This window comes from Trematomus bernacchii, unplaced genomic scaffold (genome assembly GCF_902827165.1).
Source record: "Trematomus bernacchii unplaced genomic scaffold, fTreBer1.1, whole genome shotgun sequence".
NCBI lineage: Eukaryota > Metazoa > Chordata > Actinopteri > Perciformes > Nototheniidae > Trematomus > Trematomus bernacchii.
The window spans coordinates 9162420-9179640 of NW_022987851.1; the positions used below are offsets into that span (position 1 = coordinate 9162420).

At 38.0% G+C, this 17221-nt stretch overlaps 2 protein-coding genes across 3 annotated transcripts; both read right to left on the reverse strand.

The window, feature by feature from the left end:
- Window positions 1–622: 622 nt before the first annotated feature.
- On the reverse strand, window positions 623–7013 carry rab34a (RAB34, member RAS oncogene family a). 2 transcript variants are annotated; one of them, XM_034113001.1, is made up of 12 exons: window positions 5651–7013; window positions 5432–5470; window positions 4580–4696; window positions 4403–4494; window positions 4247–4312; window positions 3120–3221; window positions 2967–3031; window positions 2768–2819; window positions 2602–2683; window positions 1874–1964; window positions 1407–1514; window positions 623–1319 (listed from the first exon to the last, which is right to left on the reverse strand). In XM_034113001.1, exons 3-12 carry the CDS (start codon window positions 4652–4654, stop codon window positions 1252–1254), a joined length of 801 nt encoding a protein of 266 aa, XP_033968892.1. In that variant the 5' UTR covers window positions 4655–4696; window positions 5432–5470; window positions 5651–7013; the 3' UTR covers window positions 623–1251. The 2 variants fall into 2 exon arrangements, with proteins under 2 accessions (XP_033968892.1, XP_033968891.1); XM_034113000.1 differs by having other exon boundaries at window positions 4247–4315.
- A 101-nt stretch (window positions 7014–7114) lies between these two features.
- Window positions 7115–14767, reverse strand: tlcd1 (TLC domain containing 1). The gene is made up of 5 exons (XM_034113002.1): window positions 14745–14767; window positions 11711–12239; window positions 10639–10721; window positions 8858–8940; window positions 7115–7846 (listed from the first exon to the last, which is right to left on the reverse strand). Exons 2-5 carry the CDS (start codon window positions 11911–11913, stop codon window positions 7442–7444), a joined length of 774 nt encoding a protein of 257 aa, XP_033968893.1. The 5' UTR covers window positions 11914–12239; window positions 14745–14767; the 3' UTR covers window positions 7115–7441.
- Window positions 14768–17221: the final 2454 nt, after the last annotated feature.

The following is a 17221-nucleotide window of genomic DNA, read 5'->3' on the forward strand; positions in this document are numbered from 1 at the left end:
AGGAGTTTCATCTTGGACATCACAAATAAATAAAGTTAATGCCAATTTAGAGTAGGTCTTGTATATGTATCTATAATGTATACACAAAAGATCCCTTTAGGTCCGACCAAAAATATTAGATATTTCCAAACAACCTTTTTTGTAATTGTTTTGGAAAACTATTATTTGAAATGTATGTTTATGTATTACTATAATTTGTTATTACAGTTAAAGAAAAGCCTTTGGTTGGACGATTAGAGAGCGATGTTAATGTTTGCTTTAAACATGTTTTTTACCATTGTTCATCTGTACATGTATTCACCATATCAGTGCTTTTTACAATGTTGTTTGCTTTGTATTTTGCGCCTGATACAGTATACCAAACTTGTATCCATGTCTTATAAAATAGAATCTGTTTGTCGGTAAAAAATGTTTGGAAAAAAATAAACAGATCATTTTACATATGCAGTTGAAGTATCTAGATTTCTTCATAAGTTTTAACTGAACAATAAATTAGCATTTCCTACAACTTCAGTAAAAAAAGAGATATATGAATATTGCTCACAAAATAAGTACCAGCATAAACGTGTTGTAAATGTTTTAACAAGCTATACTAAATAACTGCTAGAAAAAAAATACAACATTTTTCAAATATATATATTTATTACATTTATTACATTTTACCATGAATAAAATATTTGTACCCACTGTTTCAGTTGTTGATCATATCATTCAAATGCAATCATTGATTTGATTTTAAACAAGCAGAAGTACCTATGAAGCAAATACTGTAGATTAAAAAATATCATGTTATTTTCCTGTGATTTATTCTCACGTCCTACAGTAAGGTTGGGAACGTCTATGACATTATGAAAACACTTGAAGTACCACATTAAAAAAAGGCCATTTAACATACTTTAAGGTAAATCCGAGTATTATTGGGAAGAAAAATCTATTAAACTATTAAACAAACTACAGCAGCTCAAACTAATTTCTAAGCATCCACACTCTCCCATGTTAAAAAAAACATCCAGTCTCTCTTTGGCATTTCTGCAGTACCAGTCAGTTTGGTGTAATTGCTGTGTAACTTTAACGTTCACGAGCAACACCACAAGGATCCACATCCCACAGAGGAAAACTATTTCTAGGCCAGGAAAAACTGAACCCACTGATGTCAGGAAGTAGAAACTCCAGCGTCCTCCTCCTGCTTTCACCACAGAAATCCCTCCAGCCTTTTTTCTTATTTTCAGTCTTTACCCCCTTCAAACCTCCTTACTGACAGCAGTTTGGCTGTTTCTTCTTTGTTGAAGCATTCACATTGCTTGGCGTGCTGTTTATCCCTGGAAAAGATTGACAGATGGGTGTTAAAACTACGAGACAAATGTGATGGTTTCTATGATCATAGAGAGATGGGTTTTGATACTCACTGACTATGCCCCCAATTTGCCTCGGCCCACTCTTCTCCAACTCGGCCAGAACGTTGGTCTCGAATGCCAACGATGCAACTCGAAAGAAAAACTCTTTGACGTTTTCCCCTACAGCACCGAGGGAATTTAGATCAGTGATGGACTTGGCTAGTTAAATAAACGGCATGCTCTTTAATGAAACTGCTCCTTACTACATGTTTCTTAAAACAACGTATTGCTTCTTCTCACAAATACAAAATAAAGCCCTGTTACAAATCACCACTGTTCTTCTTGTAAATGGAAAAACGTGTAAAAGGCATGTTTTTTACAGTAAATCTTACCTCCAAATGAGGCAAAACAAAATAAATATGCAGTATGGCAGAAGAAAATTAAAGACCCTCTACTGCTTTACACCCCAAAATCAGACTACCCACCCATTTCTGACCCCACACTGATCAGGTTAATGTATTTAAATATAAATCGCTCACCTGTCAGCGAGGACACAGCCCAATACTCTGCTGTGATCTCTTGTGCTAATTTGAGGGCGTCTTGTTCAATCTGAGAATACTGAGCAGGAGACTGTCGGAGAAACCAGAGCAGACAGTTGGACATAATCTCAAACAAAAAAGTTGCTTTATGTATTAGTCCTTAAGTCCATAAAATGTGAAATTAAGTTAAATATGGCCAGAGCTCTGGGCTTCAAATTGCTTGTTTTTGCCGACTGACAGTCAAAATCCAAATTTATAAAGTTTTCTTTCTATATTTTAAGTACTGTTATATGTTATTCTACTGCAAGGAAGTGACTCAAGTACAAGAGAAGCACTCCATTAATAAAAGGTAAATTACTGATGTGTTCATCTAATTTGTTATCATGTACATAGACAAAAACACTAAATCTCAGTGTGCTAATACCTTCTATGTAAAAGTTGCAGTAAAGTCAAAAGAGAGACACATTAAGTAGTTCAACACAAATGACAAACTTCTTGAAATGTGAGTCTGCATTTAACTTCCCACCACTGCTTAAATACAGTAATGTCTAAGAAATATCTGCAGCCTCTCTCTGAAACCTCTAGTGAAGTGAAGGTCGGGGGAAGCTACATTCCTGAGGTTAGTGTCGGACGCAAATGCTTTGTGCTGCTGGCAACGATCCAAAGTATTTACATTCGTGTTCAAAAAAACACATTCACAGGCATGTCCAATTTAAAAGAAAACATACGCTCAGGTCTTTCTTTGTGCCCACGATGAACAGCTGGACGGCGGTGGGGTCGTTCTCTTTCAGGGCGTCTTCCAGCCACTGCCTGCACACAGAATAGGACAGGTTAAAGTCTTCCAGCTGGGACGGAAAACTGTGCCAACCAACGGCTCATAATGAATGAGCTTACCTCACATGGTCCAAAGAGGCGATGTCAGTTACATCAAATGCAATAATCACAACTGGAAGGAAAGAAAATATTACATCAATAAAATGTTTAGAAGCCACAAATTCCAGTAATGTATTTACAGCTTCCTTTTGTCCCCTGAGAGAATACATTCTTGAGTACATTTCTTACTAGTCCCTTAAGAAACACACAAAGCCCTTACTCTGGGCTCCTCTGTAGTACGTAGAAGCAATACACTTGAACCTCTCTTGGCCTGCAGTGTCCCAGCTGGAAGAGAGACAGACATTCAGGCAATGTCCCATCACACAGACTCAGTTGTTTGTTTTGTTTGAAATAATGTAGTCATTAGACTTACAGCTGTAGGCTGAAAGGAACACCCAGCACCTCAAAGCGCTCCATCTCAAAGTCCACACCGATCGTTGCCTTGTAGTTTTTATCAAAAGCATCCTTGCAAAATCTGTAATGACAAAATGTTTTAATTTCTAATCTTAATGGAGATATTTTTTTCAGATCAAAATATCTCAAAGCAATGCTCTGCAGATTTAATTAGGAAATTAAGAAATTAAGAAAATAGCAATACCAATAGCAATAGTTTTACATTCATAATTGAACTTAAAGGTAGGGTAGGTAAGTTTGAGAAACCGGCTCGAGATCGCTAGAATTTGAAAATACACAACCAGAGAAAATCTGCCACTTCCTTATAGAGCCCCTCCTCCAACACACACGAACGCGCACATGACCAATGAGGGCACGAGATAAGTTTGTGCCCCGATGGGAGGCTGACAGGCAGGTAGGCCATCCAGGTATTTTAGCTGGGCCGGCTAAAATGATTGGTCGTACTTTTTACATTATTACGGCTTCCACAGATGACATTTTGTTATGGATTTTTTGTCAAAGCACTTAAGATATTCATTGCTATCGGGATGTTAAGAGCATTCCATGGAATATAACAAAAAGTGTATCTCGAGCCGGTTTCTCAAACTTACCTACCCTACCTTTAAATAAGATAATTCAAGTTTTAAAGTTAAATTACTAAGCCTTTTAGAGTTATATTAATAAAAACATCACATTAGAACATTTGTATGGATGCTTAAACATGTCAGCAGAATTTAAATGTTACCGCTGATGGAGGTGAAACATACATCCACTTTTTGAGTAGTTTAATCTTTATCACGTTTTATTTATGAAGAAAGTTGTAAATCCAGCTCGGATAAATGTAGTGCAGTAAAGATGAGTTGTAGTTGAGTCCATGTATAAAGTGGCACAGTTGGAATTCTTAACTAAAGCAAAATGACATGGTACAGTCCTTATGTAAACCTACTTGGTAACTTTCGACCAATGTCTATAACAGTGTTAATTTATTTTAGATTTCAATCCTGTTTAATAATTAATAATATTCACAGGAGGTACAGGTCCTCTGAGGTATTTTATTGTGCGAGTTATTTATTCCCAGAACTGCTGCATTGACTGTGTTGAGCTTACCTATTAATCAGACAGGTTTTCCCCACAGCCAGGTCACCCACAACAATCACCTTGGAGATTTTAAATCTGCTGAGAAGAATAGGAGATGCAACAAGTAAATAAATGCCACAAAAACACCCCATCCAGCGTCACATGGCTGCTGGTTCCTGTTCTCACCCCACAGTGCCAGTGCGTTGCTCCTGACACGCCGTCTTCACTTTGTTGTTGAAATCCTCCTTTGTGTGGAAAGCAGCCTCTTTCCTGAAACACTACAAGAGACAAAGAAGCATAAGCGAGGCAGTTTCAGATTGATGGTGGAAAACTAAAGGCTCTAATGACATTAAATGATTTTACCTGAGGGAGATGAGCAATGACACGGTCCTTTCGAACAGGAGGAAGAACACTCATGGCTGAAATTCGGACGGACATGAAGCTTCGAGGTAATTATTTATCAGAGGGACATGTGGTGAGCTAGACAGACGGAAAAATACATGTTTGTAAAGTTGTTTCTCCATCATATCAAGGCTGCTGAGAAGTATGTGTAGGCCCAATCATCAGGCCTGCTGTCACCAATTTATATGTGAAAACCCCAACATTTACTTTTTCTATTATTATATTTTCTGGTTTTCTAAGTCTGATGACAGATGATGTGAAGACATCACAGGGGATATTTTACATAAATCCAAATAAAATAAAAAGTTTGTATATAAATCTATAATGGAAATAATCATCAGCTGAATTGCTATTTTCAACTGTGCTCTTTTTTTAAATGTTGTTTCTGTTGAGTTTGTATGTTGTGTTGCAGCAAAATGTGTTACAATGAAAATCAGTTCTGAACTGTATGTACAGTAAATATATTTTGGCATATAACAATCTTATATTAAAAAGTCCGGTTATAACATCAAAATAAAATACTTTGAATTACTCTAACTAATTACGAATTAACTCCAGTTCCATTCCTCTGCCATCTTTACATGTGTTTATTTACTCAGGCAACCATAACAGACTGTACCCCCAACACACAAATCTCTCTCTCCCCCACTGAAAACACTACAGCTTACTGGAAACAAAGACATAGAGCCAGGCACAGACCCAAGTCAAACAATAAACTGTAGTGAGAGAAAATATTTCTAACACACATTGTGGAATAAAATGAGCAGATGCAGAGCCAGACCAGACAATTGTAATCACTGCTGATCCACTTACTGTCGAGATCTGCTTTAATCCTCTGGTTCATCAAAGCTCCTGCCCAGAAAAGAAGAAGAATTTGGTTACCACAAAACTCAAAAGCTTATTGTACTTTCAAACATCATCCTAAGAATCGTACAATCTCTGTAAAGTCCCAAGTTAGAAACATATAAGTTAAAGTAAAGTAGCACACACGACTACATTTTACTTTTAAAAACAACGTGTATGGTCTTGTACCTCAGACGGGCTCTCCTCTCTTCTGAGCCTCGGTTTTGTCTTTTCCTCCACAGATGCTTCTTAGAGTAATGTAGACTCCTGCAGGCTCATTGATAAGCATTAAAGTGGTATTTTATGGAGATATGAGCTAAATCGGTCCGCGGAAGTTGAGAAGCAGACTGAAGCCGCCGCTGCTGCTGACTCAGATTTTCTTTTCTTTCCTCCCAGATGTCCTCTGCCCGCTCCCCTGCTGGAGGAAATGAGGAATACTCGGGAGAACAAGGAAATAAAAAACCTTTTGCATCTTTACCGTTTCCTGCCTTCATTTTATGTTTGTTTGCCAGTATCATTTTGTTACTGTTGTTACACGATGTCATATGTTTCAACTTGTCTGCATGTGCTTGCTTTTACAAAAAAAAGGGGGGGAAATGAAAACCTATTCTAACTTGTTCTGTTTCCTGTCCGTCAATGACACGTGTCGACAGTAGAGGGCGCTCTAATCCTCTTTTTTTTTTTTTTTTTTTAAACACAACACATGTGTCGCACTGATAGACAGATGTGGGAGAAGTACTCAGATCTTGTACTTCAGTAAAAGTAGAAGTACCAGAGACGTTGTCCTGCATTTACAAAAGAACACAGATATCAGTATGCACTGTATCTTTACCTTATTCTTTTTGTAAAGGCACTGTGGTAAATGCACTGCAGCACATTCATAATCTGTCTGTCCATTTCTTGGCATTTGGCTGAAATAGAAAATGAAATGTACTAATCGTTAGGTTTTTAAATGACACTGCCAGCACAAATGAATTATGGCGTGATTAGGATATTAGCATTTAAAGTTCACTGATGCTAGTATTATCACTTACAAGACATCTAAATAGAAATACACATTTGAGAACATTATCTTCCAAGTATGTCCACTTTAAGGACAGAAGAGGAAGAGAAGAAAATAAAGAAATAAATTGATTCTAAAAAAGGTCTAACTGTTTTTGCAAGGAAGCTACACACCTTGGCAGTCCTCTGCTCTCACTCCACATTACTACTGGTGATAAAAATCAACATCAGTCTTGATTGTGCCGCTGCCTGTTAATTGTGTAAGGTTTCTCGTGGTGCTCAGTTATCAGACTGTTAATGGCAGGAAGATCCCGATTCAGCCCACTTCTGTCAAACACCAACAGATTTATATGAGAACCATGAGGAGTTAACATTGTCCTGCGTTCCTGTGTGAGCAGGTTGAGTTGGTTTAGTTCAGCATCTCTTCAGCCACACATGGCATCAAAGAGACACAGAAGACTTACCGTATGTAGGCCTTCACATTTTGTTAAAATGTGAGGCTTCTGCTGCTAAATGAGTCAGAATTTGCAACACATAACTAAGGTTCAGCAAAAATAGATTAGCATAAAAACTGGAAACAGGGAAAAGTAGTTATACTAGTTCAACAGCAACAACATCTGCCTAAAGTAACCTCTAAAGCTCACCAATTAGAATTTTGTATATTTGTTTAATTTGTACAAAAATACAGAGTATAAAACACCAGGTTACGGTTTTATGGGAGATGTTTTTTGATAGAGCCAGGATAGCTGAAAGTGAAAGTAGTAATATTGCAAGGTTTTGAGAGATGTTACAAGAGTTTATGACAGAATTTGGCTTCAATTAAAGCTGTGTTGCATTGAATTACCAACATTTCTGAACAAGGCTGCATCTTGTTCTTCCAAAAGTTGTTTTGGGGTAGGGGTCTTTGGCAGTGGGGCACAAGAGGTTTAAACTCCCACAAAAAAAAAAACACTAAATAAGTCCACAGACCTCCCCCAGTCAATCAGTGAGAAACTTTTTGGAGTTGTTGTTATGTGTCCCATTCGGTCTCACAGATCTCCAGCTCTGGGGAAAGAAGTCAGCACGTAGAAGGCGGTAGAAATAAATCAGGATCATAATATTCATCGCTATCATGGAGGCGAGGAAGAATGAACCATTGTCCAGCCAGGTGTAGTTGTGGACGATGTACCAGGTGAGGTAGAACTGGGTGCTCAGACGAAACGTGATGTAGGTGAAGATGTTAATGTATTTGTTCATTTGGTACATGGGAGAGGACTGAGCATTCGCCAGCTTCAGCAGCAGCCTCAGGTGCAGTGTGACGCTGTTGACCTCCACAAAGAGAGCGATTACAGCGCCGCCTACATACAGCTTAGTGTAGAGGCTGTACATGAAACACGAGATCACCTGAGGAAGAGACACACACACTCAGTTTATTTACAGCTAGTCTCTTGTGTTTTATGGCCTCAATGTTTGCCTTGATTTAGATTTGCCTTGTAAGCAATGCTCCTGATATAACAGCCTTAACCCCACTGTCACTTGTACCATTCATCAAAATATTATTCAGACCCTCAGAAGTTAACTTTAAATTCTAATAGAGTGGTGCAGTGACGCGTCCTAAAACCCGGAAGGAAGCTGCGCATGGGAAAATAGCTCGAAATAAGGTCTGTGGAAAATGAACCTGTTAGATAAATGCACTTTTTGTTCAGCCGGATAATATCCACATGTCTACCCTACTTTTATAATTTTCAAATCATAAATCTAATCGATATATTTATGATCGATAGATTTATGATTAGAAAATTCCGGGTTTTAGGACGCGTCACTGGACCACTCTATGAAGGAGGGTTGACTTTTGGGAGATTTCTTAAAGAATCATGGATTAAGCATTTACCTTTAATAAAAAAAAACACCTTTTAGCTGTAATGCAACATGTTGATTAACAGAAACATGTACATGATCTTCTCACATCGGATTGTTTTTAGCCTTAAAGTTACTTTTCATAATACAGGCGTATGACAATAACAAGTCTGCCAGTTTTAGAGTCCCGTACATATTCTGCCATCTCTGAATCTGTTTGTTCAGTGGATACTTGATTAATAATTCAATGGTATTCAGTCAAAATCAATAACGGCATATACAACAAATTGCCTTAATGTACAATGCAGGGCATTTAGCAGGATGATCATTTTTAAAACACAACCCAATCTGCAATAACCAAATGTACATTATGGAGCTTACTTAATTTAAACAAAATAACAATCTTATTTTCTCCGTCTTTAACATCTCTAATGCAAAACTCACTTTGAGATCATCTAACTGAGATGATCTTACTAACTCTGATCTCTTATCTGAACAAGAAGTGCAACAGTGTTAGAGTTAAAATAGAAAACATGGCATGCAGGCACGCCAACTTACCAGCGAATGATGGATTAAAAATTCCCATGATGCTCTTGCATGTCCTGTCAGGATAATATCACCTGCATCCTGCACAAAGTATCCTGAGAGGAAAGATAAAATGATACCGTCAGGGTCACTGGTATGAGGGGAAGAGGACAGGAGGAAGTTGAGATAAAAAGCACCTTTGAGTTAAGCCTTTTCCTGATATTTATTTCACAGACACTTGGTCAGATTGACATGACATATGACTTGGGTATCATGAACGTATTACATAATTGTTTAGCTTGTTAAATAATACGACATTCACAAGTGTAAATGTAATGTTTTGATGAGGTTGGATAGGGTTATGTGAGGTGAGGTAAGATGGAACTGGCACTGTAAACCAGGTGGTGTTTCCACCACACTACCCCATGTAAAACTATAAAAACAAGTTATTAAACGTAAATAACATATTTTAGAGACAACCCATTGATGACATCTTTTAGATAGACATTAGGATGCTAAAAAATAACAACTTTGAACTTTTTGATTTGGTCTTTGGAAAGTAAGAGTTCAAATATTTACATTTTGTTTCCTAATATTTGCATAACCTTGAGACTAATCAAACTAAATGTTTAATTTGTTACTTTTTGCAGAATACTGCATTTAAAAGCGTGTAGTGTGTCACCTAAGATCAACTTTTTAGGATATTTCATTGTAGACATTTTGATGCAAGACTTTTCTTGTGTAATTTATTGCAACATTTATATTTGTTGTGCTGATCTGACAGTAGAGTTAAATATCCCTTTTCCAAATGTTTTAATGAATAAAGCTTCAATATTTATTTTTGAATTTGACAACTTTATAATTCACAACATAACCACGGTAATCAAACCGCGCAGGCCTCATTGAGCTGGAAAAATTGAAGTAAAGAGTATTTTTTGCCTCTGTATGATTGACACGCTGTGGCTAACAAGACACACAACCAGCCTCTGTTTGAGAGAACATGACATCCAGTTTCTGGTGTGGTGGGCCTCAGTGGAGCTAATAGCTGTCTGCGGTTGTTATGGCAGATCTCTACAGATTTGTGTCTTCATGGTAACACATACTCAACTACATACAATACAGATCAACCAGACCAGCGAGCCCTCAGTGTATTGTCTTTAGTGTCCGTGGTGATTTAGAAGCGACACCTATTCGTCTGTTCAGGGAATCAGGTGAGGGGGGAGGGTCTTTTTGTTGTTTCTCTGAAAAGCAGCAACTGGAAAGGTGGCGGTTTTACACCTCCACAAAGGATACAAGAAGTGGAGAGAAAATGCCAATGTCAATCAGCACGTCTCCTGTTATTACCTCTCAGGCAGTATACAGTACGATGTACAGTACTGATTGACAGAAAGTCATTCTGCAACAAATTCTGACAGTTTGATGATTATTTTAGTAATTGTTTAAGCAAAATCAAAGAACACTCGCTTATTTTCTTTGTCATACATTATGAAGTATTACACAGTAACAATGATCTTTTTAGAAATTAGCCATAATGATAATTATAAGCCCGATAGAAACAGTAGCATTTCACAATACCATGTTGTATTAAAAACATGTTTGCACCACAATAACATGTTAAATTAACTTCTAAATTAAAAAATAACTTCAGCTGTGAGATATTAAAATGATATAATGTATGTGCTGCTGTCTGTACCTCACAGTCAATTATGTCAGTTCTTTTTAACTGTAGGTATAGGCAAATGTACATGGTATGATAACCTGCCAATTTTCATACCATGTTTGTTTTACTGAGAAACTGTTATGCGTTGACTGACCTGTGGAGACGCAGACGAGCAGGTATGACAGAGAGGTGTAGTAAGAGTGAAGGTTGCTCAACGTCTCGGGCCAAACCACCACACTGAAGAGGGATAAATGTTATGGATAGACGGGTCAGTATTCGCCTTGCTCACACACAGGCTCACTCCTGGGTAGCAGAGACATTAATATCAGGTGTCAGGACTTTTTTAATCCCCCAACAATATGCCTCCTTTTAGTAGTTGGAGAAATTGTTATCTTTAATAATTTCTTCTACCAATCTGTCTAAAAAACAGCCTTATTTTTACAATTCTATGACTACTTTTCTCTGTGACTTTGCATTCATTTGTCTCACTTTTAACTGCTGTTAGCAAAGGAGGCACACCGCAAAAAGGAAAGATTTATATCTATCCCCTCCCTGTATAAACACACCAGCAAAGAGATTGTGTTTATACATGACATGGCCCTAATATGGAATATAATGCATGCTGTGTTCTGTTTCACAGGTTTCCTTAGCACTACTGCTACTTTTTAAAGTGGAAACTTACTTAATTAGTTCTGAATTTACTTATTACAAAAATGTATAAATAAATCATTAGTGTAGAAATACTTAGAATTCTGAGCCTTGATCCTACTTCTTAATGTTAAAAGTTGAGTCACAAGGACGGTCCCCACCCCAAAATAGTTTCTCATTATGCTTTCACAGGAATATTTTGTCAAGCAGGTTTTTCCAGTTCATATATCTGCAAGCTGTTGCTTGAGTAGTCCTGACTGTTCGATGCATGCGAGGTTGAACATGTTTTTTTTATACGGATCATTGAGTGCAAGAAAAGAATTACAGGTACAAGCAAATCCCAATAATAGTCCTAGTGCATATACTGTACAGTGGTATTTCCCTCCCCACTTAAAGATGCCATTCTCTCCTCCGTCCCTCACCCTGTCTGAACATGCCCTTCTTCCCCTGGCTGCCACAGACTGTCACTGCTGCACACACACAGCCCCACACATCATGTGGACTGTGAATAGACAATGGTGTCCCAGTGTGGAGAGATAGATGGATGGATAGATGAATATGTTTGGGTGGAAACTTACCAAGTCACGGCCCATGTCCCTGTCAGCAGGGAGTGCACCATTGAGACGGATAGGTTTCTCCACTTCCAGGTGTGGTCATTCTGCTTCACTACTTTGGGCACAGGCAACCTTTGCAGCAACCGGTGGATCAGCCTGAAAACCAGAGCGAACACCAGCACAGTGGAGCCTGGGTGACTCTTCAGCACAGAAACCAGGGCGTCCATCCTCTCCTCCTCCTCCTCCTCGACCCCTGCGGTTTATAGACGCTTGCTTTTCTTCTGACCTTGACCACTGTAGGCTTTTTCACGAGCCTGTCAACTTCTCCTGGACTCGCTGATTGACAGATAAGAGCGGTATGAGATGGGAGTGTTCCCCAGGATAAAAGTTTTTAAATACGTCTTATCGCCCCAGAAATGTCCAGCTGATGTCGTAGCCTTTTATTCTCAAATGTCCTGAGCCACTGAAGGGATTCAAGTTCAGCTTATTCCAATCAGAGCGTGTTTGTCCTCACGCAGCGCCTTGTAATGTTATGTGCTTTCAGCCCGCCCGTCTGTGCAGAATAGAGGAAGAAGGGTGAAGAGGGAGCGCCGTTTACCACAAAACAAGGAGGGGCAGAGCGAACGATCACGTTACACAAGTAATAAAATCACAGAGCATGGCTGCAAAAAAACGGGATTTTGGGGAAGCGTGTCGAGAAGACATGGAAATGTAGGAAATGGCTGCATAGTAGACATTCAAACTTGTATGGCTACCGGCGCCGCCCCTTATGCGTATTGCGTAGTTGTGCGTAAAGGCCCCTTCACTCTGCCTAATGCATGCATCTATTTATTAATAATAACAAGCAGGTTTACAAGCTCTAAGTGACTTATATCTGTTTCTGACCTAAAAGTTATAGAGCACTAATAATGCAAGCCATAAAGGCGCTTGGATATGTTGAACATCTGTGCCAGTGGTGGATAATAAAGGCTTTCAAAGTAGCCTATCTGTGCAAATGTATTATACACACAATCCAATAAAGCATCAAAATAAAAGTGCTCTTTTAGTGATTTTGCAGAATAACCCCTTCAAGAATGTTAATTACTTTAACACTATAGCATTGTTATTAGTCTTAACATGCAACTACAGCTGTAAAATAATTGGAGTTAGGTAAAAAGCATGCCATTCCCCCCACAAAGAAACATAAAATGAAAATGCTATCCTCCAGTCAGGCATTAAGTACAAAGCCGTTTATTGGTTTTGCTCCTTTCTTCTTGGTTAGTTGGACTGTAAAAGTTGGGAGGTCAGGGCCCGTTGTGTACCCCAAGGGCTAAACTTAGGTCCTCTTTAATTTTCCATTTGCACACTGCAACTGGGCCACATATTTCACAAACATGGCATACATTCCCATGGGTATGCTGATGATTCACAGCTGCATAAGGCCCAGGTTGCTGTGTTAATGTAGGCAGACATTCAAACTGCCTTTCTGATCCATGGTTTGACAAGCATAGGTCTGGGGTAGTACAATTGTAACTAGATTAAATAATGTTTGGAGGAAAACAATGTAAATCTGCTGTGTATGCAACTAACGCCCTCCTTCCTGGCCATAGGTCTTTACATAAACACAGCGTGGCTCTTCCCCCCTCAGCTGGCCTCTCTGCAGACCGGTTGGGGGAAAAGGAAGTGAGTAAGGGTGGTAGAACTCTACAGAAACAGCTAAGACCCTCTACTCATATTACCACCTCCACAGCTGTCTGTATGAAATGTATGCCCACACGAGAGGAGTTTATCATTCACAAATTGATTCATTTATTTAATCCTAATCCTATTTTTTGGTTTTATATGTGACTACCTGTTTTATTGTCCTGATCCTTTTTCATTCATTTTCCTTTTGCCTAAATTACTTCATTCAAGTTATGGTAGCTGCAGTTGCGGTTTTAGCGAATTTTGGACAAAATGTTTGATTATTTATGCTTATTTAAATTAATAATAATATAAATACATTTGGTTTTAGTTTTGGGTTGAGAAATATGTGGGGCATTTGAAGCAAGCTTGCAGTGGTGGTAATGTTACTTTGTACCATTACAATTACTGTACTAAAGTACAACTTTGAGGTACGTTAACTGTATTTGACTATTTGCATTGTATGCCTCTTTATTATTTTACTCTACTTTTTACTCCACTGTATGGGCTTGACAACATTAGTCACTAACATTTTCAGATTAATTATATTTAAATGAACTCATTCATAATGCTGAGTTATTATATAATTAATTCTGCCCAGAAGAATACAATCAAATTAAATAAAATAAAAAACCTTTACCAGCTGCAACATTAGTGATGCTTACACTTAATGGACACTATTTTTTTTATAATTAAATATGTATTATTCTAAAATTAGTCATTCTGCAGAATAAAGTAGTAATACATACGTTTTTTATACTTTGAGTGTATCATGATGCTTATGCTTTTGTTTTTTTTCAGTACTTTTTCAGCACACAACCCCCTCTCTCGGTTTTTTCCTATAGGTCTCTGCTCAAATAACGCTACATTGTTCATGTGACATTAGTCTGCCCCCATTTTAAAAACATATTATACGGAGTAAAACTTAAATATAAAAATGCCCACTAGATGACAGCAAATCCTCACGTAAAGAACAAACATTTTATACTGACTTATACAGTGATTCCAAGTTCTTCATCAAACCACTTGGGGGCATTGGTCTCCAAAAACCTCCAGGAAGGCCCACCTCTCTGGGGTGGGGTTGATGTTGACATCTTGAGTCACTGTGCTAATAAGGCTGTGAAGTAACCTAAGTAAATGAGCTACACCAGTGAGTGAGTGTGTACATATGAGAAAGAGACTGTGAGGAAGCACACACTCCCTCACTAACATTTTTGATAAACGCTTTGTTTGTAAAGAAAGTCAGTCTATTTCTCTTCTGAATTGTCTTTATTTCAATTAAAGTTTAAAATATCAATTTAACAAATTAATATACTATACATCTAAATTAATTTAACTACTTAAAATGTCTTAAACACACAATCACAAAGTTAATCACCATTTCCTTTGTTCATACCTGGAGGCCATCTTGTGCCGGTGCTCAAAGGGGGAACACGCCTCCAAAGTACTCCTTATGTTCTGTATGAGTAGGCGGAGTCTTGGATGTCATTGGTCGGAAAATCTGTAATGTAATGAATGCCAATTAACCTATCAGTTGTGTGCAGATCTTGTTTGTTTTGAATGAACAATGTTTTTTGTAGAACAAATAATTGATTGACTCTGGCCTTAATGATTTTGTTACATGCAGACATTTATTTTTATTTTGTGTTTAACTCTTCACTCCCCTTTCAGAGTCATGACCTGATTGGCCAGGTTGAATTGGGAAGGCGGGTAATCGGCTATAAATATGACTGGAAAGAGAGGGGACGGGTGGCATTTTTTTCAATTGTTGGTGAAAGAGCAGCACCAGGCATGTAGTGAAGAAAGCAGTCTATGTTTCTGTAAAATTATGTTTTGTTGAAGGCTAAAAAATGAAATGCCTGTTGTTGTTTTTTTAAAGAAAACCCTCTCTCTCCTTGTGATGTTTTATCACCTGCACCTCAGATTACAACAGAGACAAAAGATAAAAAGGGAATTGGTCTGATAAATGGGTATATGGTTCCAAGTATACATCCGGAAGCATGAAACATGAACCACAATTAATCTACTTCGTTTAGTACAAGGCCCTGTAACAGGACACCCTGTAGTAAGAGAGAGAAATGTAACACAATATACTTTTTTTGTGTTTCCTGGTTGCCTCACCATTGGTTATTTTTGTTGTGAAGTATTTATTTATTTCTTATACTTGAAACTTGAAGTTACTTCAAGATTTCCAATGAAACAACTCACAATTTCTAATAGAGTTTAGGTGCCACTGTTGTTGTAATAATTAGGCCACATAAACACTGTTGACCTGTTCAGTAGTCTGTGTCATATGATGAGTTTGAGAATCTTTTACCTCAAACAGCACTGAACCACATTGATCTTTGGGTGAGTTTTCTTTACCCTGAGGGATGTAAGAAACAGCTACTGTGGAGCCTTTGAGTCGTTTTATTTTTGCATTGTATATAGCCAAACAAAAATACATTTGAGGGAGATTCAGGGCAGTTAAACCACGGTTTTCTGCTGTAGGTTGTAGTAAAATCAATGTTAAAAGTAATGAAATGTAATACTTAATTGGGGCGGTACTCCAAAAGCATCATTATGATGAAACAACCTCAACTTCCTGTTATGTAATGAAATATCCTTAAAGATTAATGATACCATACCTGGGGTTTAGCACCAGTTTCACTATACCACACAGTGCATTCCTGGTCACCGACTGTCGAGTCCTTAGACAGATCTTCAGCTGACAGATGACAGCAGCACAAGGCCAAATATGTGACTGAGCGGGTCTGAGGAGTGCCACATATACTGCAAGACTCCTTTAGGTGCTCCATTGTTGAGATATTATATCCCTGAGAAAGGGCTAACTTTTCTTTCATAAGCAATCTACTCAACCATCTTCCCTCCATCCAGCTTCATTTAGAAAACTGCTAACTGAGAGAAAAGGTTCAATTACATGAAAATCACTGTTTGTGGTGATATATCATTATTTCAGATTGATGATAATAGTGGAGGTATGTACTTCAGCACAACACAGAGCAGGCTTTGTCACAGCACAAAGCATTTATTATCCCCTTCGTCGCAGAGAGGGGAAACAGTGCTCAGGCAGCCCTCTTCCTGCTTATCTCAGACAAGGGAAAGGCCCTTTATAATCACCAGGCGTCTGGATGTAAGACACAGTATCCGAAGTCAATGCTCGAGACGCTACACTAATCTCATCCGCCTCACTGTCGTCATTCCAGATTTCACTTCAGTGAATTTGTTTCCTGAAAATGTTGACATGATATTAATTAAGAAATCACAAAAAATGTACTTTAACAAAGAAGTTTGTAGCCTAAAATAGAAAGACACTTTTCAGAAAGAATATTATTTTGTGTATCTCATGACTATAAAATAAAGAAGTACGGACTCCAAACTAGATTGCTTTGTTCAGTGTTCAATGCAGCTGCAAAACAAAACTTTGAATGGCATAGAGCTATCGGGAAAGCAACACCTGTGCTTTTTAATAGAAATACATAATTGAGCCTACATTTCATTTCCTACAGTAATACAAGTTTTCCCTGTTTTTTTCCTGCTTCAGCATCAGCAGCCTGACATGTAAAACATTTGACCATTATTGTTATATTTATACCAACGTCGAAACTGCATCTAATTTCCAGTGTTGATCTCCTATTTATATCATGGATCCAGCTGTTTGTTCAAATGTGTTACTTTTGCCATGACTTGATACATTACATTATACATTATAGTTTTGCAACACACTGCACACTTTTTTAGGATTTGCAATGTTCAGCATGGTTGGTTTGGTCTTTGTATCTGTCTCTAAGTTATCCTCCCCTGTCAGAATACAAATATGTAAGCATGTATTATAATATGTGCTACCAACAGTTGTCTGTACTGTACTGTTAC